Raw genomic sequence first — 21,835 nt, 5'->3', positions numbered from 1 at the left:
AGCATTCTGTTTTTTTCTTGTTTCTGAGGGTCTTTTTATTATTGCTTTCCAACCTCTTGGATTCCTCTCAGTCTTTATTATAAAAAAAAAAATCCTATCAACACAAATACTCTACCTTAAATGTCTTTCTATTATCACATAAGTCCTCTTGTGTCTTATGGTCCTTTCATAACATTTTGATTTCTTTTATCTTTTTAGCTTAGATTTGTAATTTTTAGGAAGTTTTTGAACCTTGTTCACTATCTCGATATCGCCAGTGCGTTTTTGAACCTTATTCATTGTCTCGATATCGTCCGACATTACTTTACTAGCGCCCAACACTCCCAAAAAATGCAAGAATTTCAACACTGACTCGCACTGACTGTTTTTCACATAACTTTCTCTGCAATTGTCCAATTGAGTTTATTCTTTTTGCATTAAATTCTAGATTCAAAGATATTTAATTTGAGTGGTAGTAAATATTTTTTGGAGCTTTGGACAAATGAAGTTTAATCTGAAAGGTAGATTACTTCGGTAGGGATAGTTTTAGAAATTCTTGCAAACATGGTGTATTTAGCAAAGTTGAAACACACCTCTTTTTCATTTGATGTGTTCTATCTAATATGATGTTTATGCTTCTATTGGTCAACTTATAATTTCATTTCAACTTGTTGTGAAATTTACCCACATAATTTTGACATTATCTCTTCTAAACTTGATGTTTGCTCTTATTTTGTTTGTAGCTCACTGTTTTTTTTATTAAACTCAACTAGGAAATCTCATTAAATGTGTTTCTTTAGTGTACGCATTGATGTGGGTATCTAGGGTTAGAGGTAATGGTAACAGTCTAATAACCATTTAAACTTAGGTAAAGTAGAATGGTGTATGTGTTGAGAGTAGCATGAAGTCTTAGTTTAAAGGTTTTACCTTAACCTAAGACACGAATAGGATTAATCTTGTGTGTGGTAGGATGAAACCCATCGACAATGGGTTTGTAAAGCAATAGAAGCTGCCACAAGTGTAAAACCTCTTGAGATTTGTTATCAATGCATATATTTGGATAATTGAAACTAGAAGAGTTTGACGATATGTATGATTTTTGCGTGATGATTGTAAGTATATCTAATTTAGTAATTAAATGGTATAATATGTTGTGAATAATGAGTGTGTGTGTGCACGTGAATGGATGTATTATTTGTTTTCATGTAACTTATCCTTGTACTTATTGGTCGTTGTATTTTGTTTTCTCTTCTTTTGCGATGATCACAATTATGATGTGAGCAGATGTAGATCCAAGTTTAGAGACACCTATAAAAGATAAGGAGTCAACCATTTGAGTTGTTAAATACCATGAGAGTATAAATTGTAATATTTTGTTTTAGAGTATTTTGTTGATCTAGTGGTAATCAATCCCTTTTATACAAACTTCTTCCTAACTACGAGTAAAGGCCTAACATAATATTATTATTATAGTTTTATCTTTAAAAAATTGTATTAATATACTTTGTACTTGGATAATTTGACTTTAAATATAATTGTGAAATATTTTATTTTAATGATTTTAAAATAAATACTTTGTTAATTTAACTTTCGGCATTATTATGAAATGTTTTATTTTAATAATATTATGTTATTAAAATGGAACATTGCAATAAGTTTATGTTTTCATGATGTTCAAATTATTATTATTATAATTATGAAAGTAAATTTACATAATTTTTATAATTTTAATATAGGTGATTTTAATTTTTTTTAAGAAATTTTTTATCATAAATATTTTTTTTAGTTTAAGAAACAGTGCAATTTAAAAAAAAAAGTGAATTAAAAAATAATTATATTTAAAAATAAATCATGTAAAAAGTAAAATTGAAAAAAAAATGTGTAAAAAATCCTCCTAGATTATAAATTATAGATAATATAGTAAAAAAATTAAAAATATTTTCAAAAATAGAAAAAAAATAATAATTTGAAGTATGAAATAGGACACCTGGCGTGCTAATAGAGTTTTATTATTTTGGTTTTGAATAAGTACGCATAACCTTCTCTGCAACTTAACAAAATCACTTTTATCTTAAATCAAATCTTAAATGAATCTAATGAGTTTCTTTTTGTGCTCGTGGAAACCGTGCTCTTTTAATTTCGGTGAAAGTTCTTTCACACTATTATCGCTTTTATTATGAACTCACCACATAATATTCATTTTTCAAATCTCAACATCACACTCTTTTTTATACACTTTTACACTTTTTTTTTTTTAACTTTTCAGACGTTATAAATGTTATAAAAATGTTTTTAAAGGTATATAATTTTCTTAAAATTACATGTACCTTATATGGCGAAAATTTTGTGCTTAAATAAGGTAAACTTACCATAAATGTTAAAATATTTTGATATTTAATGAGTTCTTCATAAATTTTTAATCTTTAATAAATTTATGAGTGAAGCTTTTTCAAATAAGTCTTTTCACAATACTGTCATGTGACTTAACAAGTAAAGGATATGTTAATCTATTTAACATTTTAGTTAAGAATATTAAAATAAACATTAAGACTTTTAAAATTCAAAATATATAAAAAAAAAACAACTTGTCAGTTTGTAACTTCTCTTTAATTGCTCATAGGAGTATAAAATAAATAATATATACATGTATACCTTACATATATATATATATATATATATATATATATATATATATATATATATATATAAAGTGAATATATTTTAATAAAGTATTTGCATTACAATAATATGATATATTGACTAAAATTTTAATGTATAATTATTTAAATTACATTATTTTGAATCTAATTAATATATATACACAAACAGGTCAGTGCAACATTTATTTTGCCACAGAGTACTTTAATTGTGTTCAAATAAATAACTAGTAATATTTTGACAAATAAATTAATATATTTGGATGAAAACTGGTAAGAAAATGTTAATAATATAATAAATGTGAGATATTAACTTTGAAATTTTAATAAATAATTCTTTGAATTTACCATTTTCATTCTGACAATTAACTCTCATGCCATTTTGATCCATGCTATATATTTTTTCTTTTTATGTAGATAGATATACATTATTTTAATATTTTTTAACTGTTGATTAGTCCATTATACTTGTTCTATTCTATTAATCTCATTTACATATTAATTATAAAATATGAAATATATTAAATACTTCAATATTTTAAAAGTTATTAAATTAAACTGATATACACATAAAGTTTAACTATTTTTCAAATTTAAAACTATGGACATCTTAAGTTCATGAATTAGATATACCAGCTTTTTAATACTTTTTATTAAAAAAAATTATTATGAATTTTACATAGAATTTTATTATAATTTACATCACATTATATCTTATTTTGATATTCACTTACAAAACATTCTTAAAATTCAAATTAATAAAAAAACTTAAAATGTTTATAAATATAATGAGTATAAATAATTATTAAATAAATATTTTTTAAAAATTATTAATTATATTTATAAGATTAATAAAAATTATGAATTTATATCTTCATTATAATAATATTTACTTCAATATATAATGCATATAATAATATTACTATTATTAATAATATAATAATACCTTATCATAAATAATCATTGTAATACTTCATATATATAGATATTACTTTAATAAATGAAGGTTTAATTGTTTCATTATAAAAAAATTTAACAAATATTATTAGATTATGTTTTTTAATAGTATAGTTTAAACTTTCAGACTAAATGAGAAAATGTTAATATATAAAAATCTAGTAGGCGAGTATACATATTTAAAACCATTTAATTATAAAATATTAAATTTTTTTAGTAATTATATTCTATCCTAACCATGTGATTTGTATAAGTTTTATTGATATTTTAGTTTTGAATGATTCTCTAAAAATTTATAGAATCTTTTAAATCTTATAAATCCATAAAATTCTTAGAGTATAAATTCTTTAAAATCTAAATGAAAAAGTTAATCATAAAATATTTTAACAAAATCTTATCTATCATAACATATCTCCAATAATGTTTATAGAATCTTTCCATACAAATTTATTTTATATACCAAAATAATCTTTTAAAATTTCAGCCTATTAGACATTCTTGAGAACTCAATTACTTACTAATGTTACAAAGAACTAAACCCTAACAGAAAAATAAATATTTACAATGACCTTCAATCAACCATAGCCAATGACATTTTTTGATCCTTTCTTCAACCTAAAGGCTAAGTGATTCTCATCAATAACAGAAACTTGTCTTTTCATGGTTTTAAATTTCATTATTATGATCATCGTCATACCTTTCTCCTTCAAACTCTAATTCCTTCTTCTTTACTCTTCAAATCTTCTTTTAACTTCTCAAGTGATAGCCGTTATAGCTATCTAGAACAGCGGTTAAGGTTGCTCCTACAATAATAATAGTAATTAAAAAGCGTGTGGGAATTTGGCTCTGTCAGTTCCCACTACCCCACTTTCCCTTTCACAAGTTCCAGAGTTCTTTTCTCAATAAACCTTTTCCCTCTCTCTCTCTCTCTAACAAGATTATAGAGAAACTGGTTTCGTGTTGTTCATCTGGGTTTGGGACATCACATTCTCTGCCTCATCTGTTTCTCTCTAGCAGAAGGAACAAACCAATAAGAGACAAGGAGAGGAAACAAGAATAGGCTATTTTTTTGGGGTGGTTTGTTTGCAAATATTCTTATATCAAGATTTTGTTAATTTTGATTTGTTATGCTGTTTCTCTCTTGGTTGTCTTTTTTGTTTTTCGATTTGTTTACTGTTTGATCTTTCACCCCATTTGGTCTATCACCCTCTCATTGATCGTGATTTCGTGTGTGAAAAAGTTGTGAAATTTCTAACCCCACTTTCAAAAACGGTTGCTTTCTGCTGCCCCACTCTCCACATAGAAACAAGACAGAGTTTCCGTTTATGTTTTGTTAACCATTTACATACCCATTTTAGCTTTTCCTCTTGTGTTCCCTTTGGTTTTATTTTTGCTTGAAAATCTTGTTATTATTTTGAGAGGAAAAGCTTTTGTTGTTCTTTCAATGGAAAAAACCTGGGTTTTGAGATGGGTGTTAGTGGTGGGGATGATGTGTTGGTGTGGGGAAGGGATTGGTGTTAATTGGGGAACCCAAGCAACACACAAGTTACCGCCAGAAACAGTGGTTCAGATGTTAAAGGACAACGGTATTCAGAAAGTGAAGCTTTTTGATGCAGATGAATCGACCATGAGTGCATTGGCTGGGACTGGGATTGAAGTCATGGTGGCTATCCCTAATATCCAGCTTGCTGAGATGAATGACTATGGCAGGGCCAAACAGTGGGTTAAGAAAAACGTCACGCGTTACAACTTCAATGGGGGTGTTAATATCAAGTAAGTTTTGTATTTTTTTTTTCAACCTCAGTCAACTGCTTCAATTGTTGTTATTATAAATCTATTGTGTAATTTGGCCCTCCTCAAATCCATTAGGGTGTGTAGTTTGCACCAATCTTAGGTTTAAACTTGATTATCGTTATTGTATACAATTTGTTTTTCCTTTCTTACTTTGTTTTCGAATGAAGTTTAGAGGTTTTTTGGTATATGATGTGGTTGTTACTTGTTGGTTTATCTGAGCATTTTAAACAAGTGCATTCGATGCCATGTCCTTGATTCTCTGTTTTAGACTTGTTGGTGAATTTATGTTTGCCCTACTACTTTTAATTCTGGCATTGATGTTGCTAAATGATGGCTTGCTTGGGCTTCTCCTCAGGAAAAATCTTCTATCATTCACATTAGGAGCGTTTGTTACTGGTGATGGCAATCAACCTGACCATAATAATAATAAATAATAATCATTCAAAAGTGTCAAAATACGTAATATTATTATTATTATTATTATTCAGTTTAGGGACCAACCCTGGAAATGTGTGAAAGGAATCTTTCAAAAGTGAACCCAAAAGTTGTCTTTTCTTTTTATCAGGGAAGCTCTGTGTATAGGGCGATCCCCCAGAATTAGATTCTTTTTTTGGTAGTGGTGCATGAGAAGTCCTTTGCAACTTTGTTGTGGCATAGGAGAAGAATATTTGTTCTAAGAATCATTATTCCGTTCTAGAAGGTGATTGCTGCGGAATGTTTGAGGGAAGAGATATAAAAGTGTCAAAATTCTCACATAGGATAACTTGTACATTATCTTACCATCCATCTTAATTCCCATTGATATGTGCAAGTAACCAATGGATGTGAGGAGTTTTTGGTATGAGCATGTAGCATTTTTGGGGAAGGGAATACTTTTTGTTTGTCTATTATGTGTGCATGTATTAAAAAAAGTATTCCAAGTTTAGACATAATCGCAAACAGAACAAGGATAACTTATATTTTTAGGGTATGTTTGCTGGTGCAGTGACTTGCAATTCTGCATTGGTTAACGAGAAGTTTAAATAAAATTAAAGGAGCTAGAAATTTAGTGTCTAAATAATGGAACCTGTTGAACATTTCTCTTAGATGCAAAAGGTTTCTTATTATATTATTAAACACCACATGTTATGCTTTGTTGGATGGATATTCAATATTATTTATCTTAACTCCTCTTGAAATGCTAATTTTTGTCATTCTTCAGCAAACTTGTAAAATATTTTTGGTACTAAATTGTAGGTGTGTAGAATCTTGATTATAACACAAGTAGCAAAATTAGCAGAGTCCATTTTAGTCATTGGATTGCTCAAACTCTCGAATAATTGATTTGCCAAGTAAATATTACCAAATATCACAGCCATATGTTGTAGGAAGCATTAAAATACTGTCTTTCTGGTGTTAAAACCATTCTGTCAATTTTGATTTTCGAAACAGTAATTTGCAATGAAATGTATACTTTCTTTCCCTGCCAAAACACCGTTGATTCTTCTTTTTGGCCTATTCAAATGTAGGATTATGCATTATATCTATATTCTTTTGTAGGTATGTAGCAGTTGGGAACGAGCCATTTTTGAAATCCTACAACAATTCGTTCTTGAATATCACCTTTCCTGCTCTGCAGAACATTCAAAATGCCCTTAACGAAGCAGGCATTGGAGACAGAGTGAAGGCTACAGTACCCTTGAATGCAGATGTGTATCAGTCTCCAGATCAAAATCCATCTACAGGAATATTCAGGCCTGACATCAGTGGTCTCATGACCCAGATGGTGCAGTTTCTCAGCAAGAATGGTGCACCATTTACTGTGAACATTTACCCCTTCTTAAGTCTCTATGGAAACGATCATTTTCCATTTAACTACGCCTTCTTTGACGGTGTAGACAATCCAATAAACGATAATGGTATTATATACACCAATGTCTTTGATGCAAATTTTGATACCTTGGTTGCTGCTCTAAAATCAGTGGGGTTTGGAGACCTTCCTATTTTGGTGGGAGAAGTAGGATGGCCAACAGAAGGAGACAAGAATGCCAATGTTGGCTTAGCTTTGAGGTTCTATAATGGCCTTCTGCCAAGGCTTGCAGGCAATAGAGGCACACCGCGCCGCCCTGGACACATTGAAGTTTATCTTTTTGGACTCATTGATGAGGATGCCAAGAGCATTGCACCAGGAAACTTCGAACGCCACTGGGGAATATTCAGATATGATGGACAACCCAAGTTTCCAATGGACCTTTCTGGTCAGAACCAAGAAAAATATCTGATAGGTGCACAGAATGTGAAGTACCTTGCTCCCAGGTGGTGCATGTTTAATCCTAATGCTAAGGATCTAACCAACCTTCCAGATAACATCAACTATGCTTGCACCTTTGGAGATTGCACTGCACTGGGATACGGATCCTCTTGCAACAACCTTGATGCTAATGGCAATGCCTCGTATGCCTTTAACATGTACTTCCAGGTGCAAAATCAGAACCCCATGGCCTGCAATTTTCAAGGTTTGGCCAAAATTACTACAGACAATATCTCAACACCCACTTGCAATTTTATCGTTGAGATAGTTGGTTCTTCAGCCTCTTCTTTGATTCCCTCACTTGTTGCTATCTTGTTTGTCAGTTTATTCATGATCCTATTTTGGTAAGATTTCTTTGTACATACATTAGAGGTGCTTTTTTTATTTATTATTTTTATTTATGGCTTTATTGTTTCTTGTTTCTTGGAGAGATACTCTGCCTACTATTTTAATCATTAATTTTCAGATTCTTTCAATAAAACTATTCACACCTTGAGCTCTAATAGCAGTCAAGTTATGCATGTGGGATATTCTTGTTTATTTTTTCTATAAAAAGATTTAAAAATGTGAAAATTTATTTAAGAAAGCTTAGCTTCATTGTTGACATGTTAACTTTGAAAGTTTGCATTGGTTAAGAGAGAAAATTCTAATTCATTTGAATGTAACTATAAAAACACTCCACCTTTGAAATATATATATGATAAGGATAGAGACTAAAGAAAAGCAAGGTCATCGATTAGGTGAATGCCGACACTGAAATGACCAATTACGTTTAACCACAAAAGAGGGAGCATGCCACGATGCTAAACATTAAAATACTGGGGACCAAAAGAAAGATGTTCGGAAAATTTGAAAGGTATAATCATATGCAAGTTTTAACATTAGTTCTGAAATTTTCAGAATTAAAAGTTCAAGTTATCTCGTGTTTGTAACTTGATGTATAGAATTAGCATGGTGCGTTTCAGTAAGCAAATATTCAAATTAGTCTTTTATTTTAAAGATGAAGACACATTAAATTCCTTTCTAGAATGGTTTTAAACAGCACTTTTTGAAACTAAATAAATGGGAAAGATAATTGAAAAGCTTGATTTCTGGAGAGCTCTTCACTGGTATTATTACTGCCCCTATAGCCGTTATGTTTGAATTGGGCTAAATCTGATCACACACATTCACACAATGAAAATGCATGCCCAGTTCCCTGTACTTTTTGGAATCAAATTATATTTGGCTACCTGTTCATCTTTCTCCTTTCATGTGATAATATTATGGTGGGACCATATTGGTTTTGAGGAGGCAGACAAAGAAATTGAAACTCATTGGCAGAGGTTGCTTTCAAGTCTCAATTATGAATGCATCCTCCAACACCTACCAAGCTCAATTGAGGTATTTGGTTGATGTGATCTATGTCATAAAATAGCACTGATTATGTACCCCCATACTGAGTGTATATAGGTGGAGCTGCAGAAAGATAAAAAAGTTTAAACAAAAAAAAAATCAAATATAATATAATATACAAACACTTTTGTTTAATTATGTCTACAAATTCAAAGGAAAATTGGTAAAAGAAAAGGACTAGTAGTAGTACATTGATACATGTAGCACAACCAAAGTCTGGTGCATATTTAAACCTACCTAGCTGTTATTATTCCTGATAAAGTGATAGATACATTTTCATTTTTCAGTCTTCATTTTTCTTTTGACTTTTGTTACTAATAATTAGAGACCATTAAAACATCTTTTCAATAATTCATATTCTTTACAGCTCTAAGACAGGGTCATTCTGCTTGGTGTTGGTGACATGCTCATATTCCATCATGTGCACTGTGGCGTGGGTTAAAGTTGTTAACTTTTGTACCTATTATGCATTGGACACAGACACAAGAAATAGCCTCATAATCAGCGATTCCCCCTTTGACTGAACCTCAGATTTCAAATTTAAATTTTGGGATTAGTGAGAATTTGATGGATTAATAACGTTAGAAACAGTGTTATCAATCGTTTCAAGGTGGATGGATATCTTTTAAAATCATAGCAGTGGCTCCAATCTCCAACAAGTTCATGTCTTTATACGGTTGCTGCAATCTAGTACTGTGAAGAGTCAGGTGCTTGGTTTATGGTGTGTGATGTGTGATCTGTCAATCCAATGTCGGCTTGGATTTGGAACAAGGAATCATGAGAATCTATCGAATATTTCGACAAAAACAACAGTTTAAATTAACATTAACAGAGGAAAGTTGTGATTAGGGAATGTTATCCATAAAAATATTCCAATACTCAAGTTTGTTATGTGAGATAGTGATTTCTTTAAATCTGAGTCATTTTGAAACTTGTAAATGAGAATGTGAAAGAGTATAGAGTTTCTATATTTTGGGCACATATAATATTTGTTGAAAAATTGTTTCTCAACCTTTTGAACTCAAATGTGTATTTTATTGACTATGAAATTATTTTAGTTAGAAGAATCATGGAATAAAATTAAAAACCACACAAGCACGATGGGATAACAAAAAAAGAAAGAAAATCCACTCACTAATGGAATCAAGTGGTGATATTCCCATATTGATTTTCAAATACTACACGTTATTGCCTTTTTTTTTTTATGGGCAAAGTTTAAAAATAAAATATCAATAAAACTACATTCTTAATGTTAAAGGAATAAAAATCGGTGGCACTACATTTCAAAATTAACAAGGAGTGCTATGTCTTAAAGTCAAAATAACACTTATGGGTTGCTTTAATTCTAATTATCCCTCAAGTTTGTATTATTTTAAATATTGTTTTCTACTTTTAGAACAATCTTTAGTGATTTTGTAAAATTATCTGTAGCAGTGAAAAATAATTAATTTATATTTTTTAGTTTTCATATATTTTGAGACTTTATATCGGGGTGTTTGAATAGGTCATGAAAAATAAGATTTTTACTCAATATAATGATAAACTTTTGCAAAATATTTTTATGCAAATATTTTTGCTTTGGGTACTTTTAAAATTCTTCTTAGTCATGTTACCATTTTAGCACAATTGTGTTATACTTTCATGGTTGAATATACAAAATTAGTTGTTTTTCTTAAAATCATGATGTCGCACCTAGATGAAATGCATATCTTAGGATGTTTTTTTTTGTTTTGGTTTTCAACCAAATTATTTGTGTTATCCAGAAAGCTTCGCACTGGTGTTATTAATATAAAACTTTTGTATAGTTGTATTCAATTTTTTTTTCCTTTGCTTTCAATCTTCTCTAGCAACTGTAAAATTGATTTTGAATTTCTTCAAAATTTTACTTTTATGTTGCTTTGCAATGATAAAAATATTAATATTCATTTTAAACAACTTTAACATGAAGAAAATGAATCACTGGGAGGGGTTTTTGAGTAAAAATAGTGCAAGTATTTATAGTGACAATAAGGTGTTGTATTTTTTAGAGTGTGAGAGTTGGTACTTCCCTCCCTAAACTTTAAATAAATAATTATGTACCTTTCAGAAGTTTACTCTATCTATAATTTGATCATTACAAAGATTATATTGTGCTTTTAAGTAACTCCAATTTTTAAAGGTTTTCCATTATGATATATCGTTGAACTTTTTTAGTGATTAATAAAGTCTTTATCATCCCATAATTTTTCACTTCAACATTTATGACGTTAAGTAATAAGTTTATGGATTTGAAGTTGACTGGATGTGTTAGATATATTATCTTTACATTATTTTTATCTTTTATCTCTAGTTAGTTTGTTATTATTTCTTATTTGTATTTTGGACTTATCCCATATTTTTTCTATTATAAATAGAAAATTCTATGTATATATTTAATACAAACAAGATTAATCTCATATATAATTTTCACTATATTCAACATGGTATCTAGAACTTAAGGTTATTATGAGAAAAAAAATTTTGTTGCCTCCACCAATACACCTGTTACTATCAACAACGATATTGTATATCATTGTCAGCAGCGCCATCGTCTATTGTTGTCACTATCGGAATTCCAGTTTCGATCAACGATCACATGTTTTTTATTATCTCGATGAGGCGATCACCGTGCCGTCAACGACGCCTTCATCGGAGCTCATATGCGCTCTCAGTGCCTTTTGAAGTTGTTGATCTACTCTCTTTTCCATCGTGTGTGGTGACACGTCTCGTCTCTTCTCAGTAACGATTCAGAGCATTGAGGTCACTTTGTTTCCTCTTTTAGGTTTTTCGTGCTTGGTTACACGTCTCCTCTCCTCTCAAGCAGTTATTTAGAGTGTCGAGGTCACTCTTTTTCCATTTTCAGGGGCCTTAATTGAAGATTCTTTGATTTTAAAGGTTTCTCTCTTGTTCATCAATGGCCTCTTCGACAACTGTCTCTTCTGACCTCCCTTTTGTCTCCATTGCATTTGATCCATCCATATATGCTTTTTCTCCCGTGGCAAAGATGACTTTTGTTAATTTATTTATAGTTGTGGTGACTCTTCAACAATGACCTCTTTATCCATTGGATGTCAAGAATGCATTCTTCTACAATGATTTGCAAGAAGAAATTTATACAGAGCAATCTCCCAGATTTTTTGGTCAGGAGAGTCTTTTGGGTTGATATTTTATCTTTTATGTCATCTTTGTTAACAATTTGGTGTCACTCGAGTGCAGAAACATATATTTTCACTAAATTTTTATTGATTATATTAATAACAAGCTTGATGCATACTTTCTATACACTAGCTTGAGAGAGAGTGTTGAATATATTATCTTTATCTTATCTTTATCTTTTATTTTTAGTTAGTTTGTTGTTATTTCTTATTTGTATTTTGGGCTTAATACATATTTTTTCTATTATAAATAGAGAATCCTATATGTATATTCAATACAAGGAAGATTAATTTCACACATAATTTTCACTATATTCAACAGGATGCATCATTTTTGAAATGGATAATGTTGTGTCGATCAACTATACAATTAATAAGTGCTTTGTCAAAATGTCACCAACATAAGTGTTTCCTAAGGGGGGACATCCCTACCTTTGTTGTGTCCACTCTTGGGAAAGCATCTTATTATCATTCTTCTTATCAATGAACATCCTCTAATAATTTCCTTACATCAATAACTATATTCTTACTATCTTGATGGCTAAAATTGTTAGAATTATAAGACTGAGTTCAAGAGCTATGATTAATTGAACTATCTTCAATTTTCAAAAATAAGATAAAAAAATATTATTTAATTGATTGATAAAGAACACATCATATAAGCTTACAAAATATGTAAGATAAATATAATATGAAATATAACAAGTAAAGAAAAAAAAAAGAGAAATAGAGAGAAACACAATATTTATACTAATTTGCTATGACATAATAATTACATCTAATTGTCTAATCATAGTGATTATACCAAATCCACTATAATTTTAAGTTTTATAAGAATCTTTCATGAAACAAAAACATAAAATACGCCAATAAGATCTTCTAACACTAGTTATGAAATCAATGATAAGAAGACCATTAAAACATTGTGTACTATATTTATTCCAAAAGTATATATGCAATTTAAAGAAACATGTGTATTAACATTTTAAATATAACTAACGAGCATTGCTTGGGTGATTAAGTGAACCATAGAAAAACACCATAACACAATTTAAACATATTTATGATTTTTTTTTAAATATCTTTTTCATTTTTCACTTACTTTAAATATACATAGAATGAGAAAAAAAAATATACGTGTTTCTTAAGTCTATAAAACACAATTTGATTTATTTATATAAATTAATCTAATATGAAATTAACCTTACTTATTTGTTAAATGAGTATGCTAAATTTATTGAATGAGATTTTGAATAAGTTTAATTTCTAAATAAGGTGACTGTAAAAAGAGATATATTATCAACGAAAAAGGCATGATCCATTCAGTTTATTATAAAAATAATAAATCTGTTATATAAAGTAAATTATAATTGGAAAATAACTCTAGAATATGTATATACAAAGTGTCCACGGCTACTACGCTCATACTGTGGCTAACTTTAGTATTGAAATATTGATGCAATTATTGAGATTAATAATTGACATAAATTCCTTAAAAGGTGAATTTCAATTAACAAAAGGGAAGACGTTTTCTTTTGTATAACCCAATATATACACATTAATGTAAAGATATTATAAATAAGCCAAAACTATAAATTCATTCGGAGTGTAAATGTTACCTCATTATCTAACCAACTTTATTTAGTATTAGTATACACTCATAGTTCATGCATATATCAAGAATCACATACACAACTTTCAAGAAGACTAGTGTATTAATAACATTCTAAGACTTTGTACTTGTCATTGTTTAATCACTACTGCTTCTCAAGAACTATAGCTATCACATGTATAGATCTTTCCTAGATCCATAGATCATGACAGGATAAATTCTATATCTCACAAGTTCAGCCATTGTCAATACTCTAGATATAAACTTTCATTGACTCTCACAACTAGTCAGTATGATCTCATTTTAATCCATAAATACACCTACACAAAGCTAACTCATTTTAGTACTCTCACTTTAGGAATAACTACTTCATCATTCCACTCATATTCATCTTAATTCACAGTAAACATTACCAAATTAGTAAACACAGTCATAAGAAAATAACAACAAAACAACATATCACACATAGTTCATTCATCACATTCTTTTATAATCTTAAATGACCACACCTTGCCATACATACGTATTTTACCTCAATCCAAACTTATCTCATAGTATCAGTCATCTATTATTTATTTCAATTTACATGTTAATAATTCATTTTTTATTTTCAATTGAATAAGCATGATATTCAATTACAATATTTCTATTAAGTATATCAAAATGGAAAAAAGTATTTCTCTAACCATAGACCTCTAACTGACAATCCCAACAATCAAAGCAAAGAATCATTTGTCAAAATTTCAGCTTGAACCAATGATTAACGAATTGGGATTTAAAATTTTACCAAAACAACCCATAACCTAAAATAGGGTGGTGCCCAATGCTAGATCCCTTAGTGCTCATTGATAAGTGAGATCCCAATACGATCAGGGGACCCCCTGATAGGCTCCTTTTCAAGCTAGGTTGGGCCAAAGCATGAAGATGGGACCATGAAAGTGAGGTTGGCGCGAAAGCAAAGGGTGGATGGAGGGGATGCTCTCGGTTTATGAGTGTTTGTGGAAGGATGAAGGTGTTTGATAGTTATCTTGAGAAGTTGGGCCACCTTTAGAGGAAGGTGGCTAGAGGAGACCACATGAGATGCTTTAGCCTTGACTTTAGAGACTAATAGAATGACTCGTTATTTTTGTAGCATTTCATTACAAATCTCAAAGTGGGTTTACAAAGGGGAGACACCTCTATTTATAGATGAAGATGTCTCCAAAGAAGGCCAAAACCCTAAAATGATATCTTGCACCAAACCTTAAAAATCCTAACTTGGTGAAGGAGAGCTTGACATATAACACTCTAACTTTTAGAAAAATTCTCCACTCTTAGAGTGTCATGTGGAAAACCACTTTAGAAAAAGTTTTTCACTAGGAAAATGACACATGACCTCTACCTTTATAAGAAAACTCTATACTAAGAGCTTGTCATGTGGAAAATGACTTTAGTAAAAGTTTCCACTAGGAAAATGACACATTACCACTTTGTAAGAAAACTCTAAATTAAGAGTTTGCCATGTGACCTCTATGTTTCATGTGGGACACCCTCCACCAAGATAAGGTTACAAAATTAATCACCTAAGATTATCTTAAGCTAGGCGCAAATATTTCCCTACAACTTAAGTAAGATTGTTCAAAAATCATATACTACTTGGCCCTTAATGCAAGGCTTAAAACAAATCCTACACTACTTGACCCTTAATATAAGGTCTAAATACTCCTAATCTACTAGAGGTGCTCCATGATGGCCTAAGGGGAAGAGCTTTGTTTTACCTTGCATAGATGACTGTAACTCTTATTGAATGTGTTAGGACTATGGCTAGGAGGTATGTCATCATCACCCAACACCCTAGACCTTCGGAGCTTACTATCAATTGGGTGCTCAACAGTCCCAAAGTTTCACCCAACGCTTTGGACCACTAAAGGTTAGTGACTTATGTCCTAGAAGTGGTGTTCAATGGTTCTGTGGAATCGCCCGACATTGGATCAAAGTTTTAACTCCTAAATTGACTTGAATGAGTTATCTAACTTGATTATCTATACAACTTTAGTTCCATCTTAGTTTAAAATGTCTTATTTTAGTTCAAAATAACCATAAGATAAATCAAATTAGACAATCTTAACCAAATTAAATCAACTTCATAGACAGTGATACTAAAACAACCCAAAAATAATATTTCAAGTAATAAAATCACAATTCAATTCCATTATTATACTCAAACAATTTACTAATATTGCTTAACATACAAAATTCTAAATTTTACTATTCATAGTTTACACATCAACCTTATTAAATTAACACAAATACAAGTAGTTAAACACCACATGCAAGCCCAAAACATCCCACATATAACAAGTTTCTTAATAGACCAAAACGAAAAGCAAACAATGAACTTACTATGTTCAAGATTATGATCAAGTAGGATTGTAGATCTTGACGCCAAAACTCCTATAACGTATTTTGATCGTCAAACTATGAAGTCAAATATCTAAAGAGAAGGCAAAAAAATGTATAGAAAAAGTTTTTGAGATTATAGTTCTCATGAAATGATATTCAACTAATAGAAAATTTATTTATAATTAAAAATTTTTATGAAAAAAATAATAGAGTGTCATCATTAAAACTAGTACTACTCTTAAATTATTTTCTAAATCCTTAAATTCTCCTTACAAGAAAAATTTGTCCTAAAAAAATTCACTTATTAGATAGGAGATAAGGATACATTCTCCTCATTTCCTCTTATAGAATCAACCTAAATTTGTTTGACCTACTGTTCCATTACATCTTTTCCAAATTGAAAACCCTATCCATATGATATTTGGTATGATGTTCAACCGTTTAAACTAACCTATACAAATAGATAATAACATCCATACAATTGTTTTCTTCTAAATCGAAACTTCCAACTATAGCAACCGATCACTTACTTTCTAATACTCCACATTCACTCTTGACACACCATGTAACCAATACTCAACAACAACTTTCTTCAACTTATCATTATAGAAACACAAACCTTCCCTTTGAACATGAGAATTCCATCTTCTCTCAACTTGAAATCATTAATTTCATTAATACTTAACAATTCTATGATATATCTTAAACTAAGATCGTCTAATTGCCCTTCCTTAACCCTTTTAAGAAACTCATTAGTTTTAGTCAAATGACTATAACTTACTTGATCCACTCGTAGCTCCACTCTAAAGTTCAGATTTTGTACTTCTTTACTCAATATAACTCTTTGAGAAGAAAAACAATTTGAATCCTCTAAAGAAAAACAATTTGAATCCTCTTTTTGTTTAATGTTAAATTAACTCTTCCTCTAATAAACACATTGTGATAATTACCATAAATTAAATATAACTTCAATCACCTTCAACATTAATAAAATTCAAATAAAATTAAAATTGTTATATTAAAAGAATAATTACTTTTATTAATACCAAAAATAAAATGCATCAATACTCAAAGTGGTTTTTCACCTTATTATGTTACATAACATTACCATATTATACTCGTAATAAGCAACACATTATTCAATCATACCTCTCCGCCAAACTAATCCATATTTATTTTAATAATATGATTAGAATGAATTATATAACAAATGAAAAATAGTTAAACTGAGTTATTATCTTATTTACCAATTAGTTATTTTTAGGTTTAAAGCATTTAGTTGTCCTTATTTTCGGGAGGTTTTCCCATTTTGATCCCTGTCTTATTCGAATCCCCAATTGAGTCTCTATAAGTATTAATTTCAATCAATTAAGTCTCTGCCGTTAAATTTAGTTAATGAGATTAACTTTTTTGCACAACTGGGAGGATGACCTGTTAATTTCTATAAACGTGCCCTATTTAGAGTTGAAACGTGGCATGAATTGAGTCCCATAAGTGCTAATTTCAATCAATTTCAACTCTAATTCATGTCACGTTTCAACTCTAAATAGGTCATGTTTACAGAAATTAACAGATCATCCTTCCAGCTCTGCAAAAAAGTTAACCCCGTTAACTAAATTTAACGGCAGAGGCTTAATTGATTGAAATTAGCACTTATAGGGACTCAATTGGAGATTCTAATAAGACGGGGATCAAAATGGGAAAATCTCCCAAAAATAAGGACAACTAAATGGTTTAAACCTTATTTTTATATTGAACTTGTTGATATTACTGAATCATTGCATAAATGAAAAACAATGTTAATAAATTCTCTTTTAATCACTAATGCAATTTAAAAATTCAATTTAATTATATGGTGAATCAAACATTTCTGGTAAGAGATGTGTTATTTTTTAAGAAATAAATTATTAACAACGGAAATATTGGCTATATTTAAAGATTATATTGTTCTAAATAAGCTCGTATTACTACTAATCAATGTGAACTTTGACCTCAAAGATTATATTATTCACATTATATAAATATATTATTTTATAAGATATAAGAATGCTAACGTTCTAAATTTTATTGAACCCATGCCAAATAATATAAAATATTACTAATTATTCTTAGGAAAAAATGACATATTTTTACATATTGTTAGGTTTAATTAATTTTTAAGTCTTTAGTAAATTTAAGTATTTTTAATTGAGTTTGTATTAAATCTCTTTATATTTATATTTGAATTTTTTTCTTTTCCAATAATGATTAATATAAAATAATATTATAATTAATGTAAGTGTGTGATTTTTACTATTTTAATTGAATATGTCTTAAAAAAAATATTTTCATCATCACTTATATATCAATGATAATAACTAAGATAGTCACATGATTATCATAAGTGATGATGTGAAAGTCAACAGTATCAAAAACTTCCACACCTAAATATAAATAATAATAATAATAATAATAATAATAATAATAATAATAATAATAATAATAATAATTTCTAGTTGTTATAAATAATGAGGTAAAATTCATCGAAAACACAATGACTTTAAGTTGTTATTTAAAATTTATCTGTAATTTGAATAGTTTATGTTTCCACTTGTTACTTATTGTCAACTTGTTAGTTTCAAAATTTAAATTAATTAAAAGGCTAAAGTCAGAGTAAACCATTGAATAAAGTTTAAAATTAATAAATTTAGTGATGTCATCAAATTGACTTTATTAAAAATTTAAATTAATGCTATTCCAAAATTTCACCATTTAAGCCATGAAATATGGCACTATTCCCTGACCAAAAAAATACTGTAACATCTCTAGGGTCAATTTTGTGATGTGACATTGCTAACTAATATTGTAAATGAAACTATGCTTGTTAAACAAATGTCTTAATTTATTTTTTCAAAATCCTCGTAAAATTACTCTTGAATTTTTTAATAAATTAATCCAAATAACAACTATCTATTTATAATTCTATTTTGTAGATCTATATTGCAAAAATTACATAATAAGTTATGCGCTTAAAACCTGAACTTTAAAAGATGCCACATAATATCAAGTTTAAGACTTTAAACTATAGGAATGAAAAATTATATTACATTAACATAGTGTGATTTTATGACATCTTTATATGTATAAAGATAAAGTTATTAGTTTGGAAATTTTAATTTTCTTTCTTATTTTAGTAAATTTTAAATTTCACCATTTTAATTATTTGAAATATTTCTAAATTTTAATTTTTTTATTTCAATTTTTTTTTTTAATTTATCAAATAAATAAGGTATTCTATTAAATTACTCCGTCCAAACAGCAGCAGGTAAAAATCATTTTTGGAAGAGAAAGTTTTTATGAGGGAATTATGTTATATAATTATAATTTTTATTGAAAAAATATTCCAAAGCTTGAAATTACTCCTCCCTGCAGGATCGAATAAAAAGGATTGGAGGGTAGAGAAGGAGAAGAATTTCCTGAAGAAGCTGTTTCCCATATATGCTCCATTTTTGGAAATGGAATCAAATCACAGTAAAGCAGAAGAATAATAAAATAATGAAATTTGAGGAATTCTCATGTTCTTGGATATTGTTTAGGTTTAAGAATTTGAAAGTCACGTGCATGTGTGCATATTTCGTAATGGATGAAATGACATTATCTTCTCTCTGTGCCAGTGCATGCCAACTGCATAGTATAAATAAATAAATTAAGACCACTCCCACATGCTTCTACTGACAGAATTCGATACCTTTTGCTTCTGCAGATCATAACCTTAATGTTTATTACAGCAGACATCATTGTTGAGTTTAAGAAATGTGTTGTTAAGAAGATTGAAATGAAATAGTTTGTTCCTAAGAAATGAAGTTTGATTTATACATATAAAAATGAAAGGCTAATAAGAAGAAACACTAGTGATCAGAGTAAACAGACATCCTCATCTCCATGACTTTCTTGTGGGAATTGGAGTGCAAGTAGCTAACAAAAGTAGGACTCTTGGCTGGCCTATACTCTGGTAGCAACCTACCAGACTTGTACCTAACTCCACATGCATTGCAAAGTGTCTTTGGACCTAATGGTCCTGCCCTCCACTGTGGGGTCCTCTGAGCCAAGCAATGGCTGCATCTCCTTGCCATTGCTTGTTGACCACTGCTACCTTCAACCTCACACTCCCCAATCACCATTTTCCTCACTTCTTCCTCCTCCTCCTTTGGCTTAGGCATCATCATCAGTTCACTGTCAGCCAACCAATATGCCTGTTTCAGGAGTGGAGGGTCAGAACTCAAGGCTTCATTTTCGGGGTTCAAATGGTGTGACCATACGCTCAAAGGGTCCTTCGTTCTAGGGGCCGAAAGCCTTTTCCTTTTGCTCCTCGCCTTCCCAGGCACAGCAAAATTTTGCAAAGGACACTCATTCTCTTGGGCGGCCCTCTTCAATGTGTTGCTGCTGCTGCTGCCTGTGCTTGTGCTTATGCTTATGCTTGTAGTACTATTCTTAGCCCCACCGCCTCCCAACACAAAACTTGGGGGACTCGAAAAGCAGTCCTCAACAAACTCCGAAAGCCACTCCAACTCAACATCCACTTCCTACACACGTTTGGTGGAACAATCCAAAACAACATGTTTTAGCAAACAGTTTCTCAAAGCATGACAGTAGAAGTTGCAAAGAAAAAGAAAAAGAAGACAAGATTAAAGTGAGGAACTGACCGTGTTTTTGGCAGAGAAGAGGTCATCAAGGCTGGTTGAGCAAGAAGAGGCAAAGACCTGGTCTTGGTGGCATTGAGTTTGGCACATATTCATGTTGATGAGAGGCTAAAACTCAATGAATGAGAGAGAGGAGAGTGAAAGAGAAGAAATAGAGAGAAGTGAAGGATTGTCTGAGGGTAGGCTTTATTAATATGGGGCTTGGTATTTTGTCGGCAGATAAAAGGTTAAAAGCAAAAGAAAAAGAAAAATTATGACTGTGAAAGCTCACATCACTATCTGATGCAGACAAAAACACCAATCACCATCTCTCATCTCACATTAACCTTGTTTACCCCAAAACATCATTTAGCTTTTTTTGTGAATGAAGGAAAATTAATTTTTAGGTATTAGATGCCTCCCTTTCACTTTTGCTTTGCTAAAACATCTCAAAAGATGCATTCGGCACAGACTGCTTCTGCCACTTTCAGATTCATTTTAAATGTTTTAACATTCAGATTCTTCCAAAATCTTTTAACTTTTCCTGCCTTCAATTTTCTCCTCCTATCGAACCTAAACTTTATCTAACTAACAACATTTAACTTCAATTCTATTATTTTACTCTTTCTAAATTACTCCTTCAAACTAAAAATCTAATCATTTTTCCACTTTATCAAATTTTCTTAATGTCACACACCACTATATTTGGATAAATATTGATACGTAATATTGTAAAAAAAAAATATCTTGTAAAGTGAGTAAATTAATTGGTGGAAGTTTTTTTTTTTTAATATAACCATTTTCTCTTTTCTCTTTTTTTGAGAAAGTTATTTATGTCAAGAATTTCAAATTCAAATTCAAAATAACTGATTGTTTTGACTTTAAGGGTTTGGAGCGCACATAACTTAAAAGTTCACATCAATAAAACATGCCATGTT

At 29.9% G+C, this 21,835-nt stretch overlaps 2 protein-coding genes across 2 annotated transcripts; one reads left to right on the top strand and one right to left on the bottom strand.

Annotated features, from left to right (window-relative positions):
* The first annotated feature begins 4,381 nt into the window (after positions 1–4,381).
* Positions 4,382–8,180, top strand: LOC106753998 (glucan endo-1,3-beta-glucosidase 8). Its single transcript, XM_014635928.2, has 2 exons — positions 4,382–5,366; positions 6,927–8,180. Exons 1-2 carry the CDS (start codon positions 5,038–5,040, stop codon positions 8,023–8,025), a joined length of 1,428 nt encoding a protein of 475 aa, XP_014491414.1. The 5' UTR covers positions 4,382–5,037; the 3' UTR covers positions 8,026–8,180.
* An 11,767-nt stretch (positions 8,181–19,947) lies between these two features.
* On the bottom strand, positions 19,948–21,087 carry LOC106753816 (GATA transcription factor 9). The gene is made up of 2 exons (XM_014635673.2): positions 20,922–21,087; positions 19,948–20,801 (listed from the first exon to the last, which is right to left on the bottom strand). The coding sequence occupies exons 1-2, from the start codon at positions 21,012–21,014 to the stop codon at positions 20,127–20,129; spliced, it is 768 nt and encodes a 255-aa protein (XP_014491159.1). The 5' UTR covers positions 21,015–21,087; the 3' UTR covers positions 19,948–20,126.
* Between the last annotated feature and the right edge of the window lie 748 nt (positions 21,088–21,835).

The sequence above is a fragment of the Vigna radiata genome, unplaced genomic scaffold, assembly GCF_000741045.1.
Source record: "Vigna radiata var. radiata cultivar VC1973A unplaced genomic scaffold, Vradiata_ver6 scaffold_7, whole genome shotgun sequence".
Lineage (NCBI taxonomy): Eukaryota > Viridiplantae > Streptophyta > Magnoliopsida > Fabales > Fabaceae > Vigna > Vigna radiata.
Note: the sequence above shows the minus strand (reverse complement) of the source record. Positions and strands in the feature narration are given on the sequence as shown.

Bases quoted from the DNA above. Each gene is read 5' to 3' on its own strand.
- LOC106753998 (XM_014635928.2), top strand. From the start codon at position 5,038: ATGGAAAAAACCTGGGTTTTGAGATGGGTGTTAGTGGTGGGGATGATG. The intron at 5,367-6,926 runs GTAAGTTTTGTA...ATTCTTTTGTAG, and splicing joins AATGGGGGTGTTAATATCAA to GTATGTAGCAGTTGGGAACG.
- LOC106753816 (XM_014635673.2), bottom strand. From the start codon at position 21,014: ATGAATATGTGCCAAACTCAATGCCACCAAGACCAGGTCTTTGCCTCT. The intron at 20,802-20,921 runs GTCAGTTCCTCA...AAACGTGTGTAG, and splicing joins TCTTCTCTGCCAAAAACACG to GAAGTGGATGTTGAGTTGGA.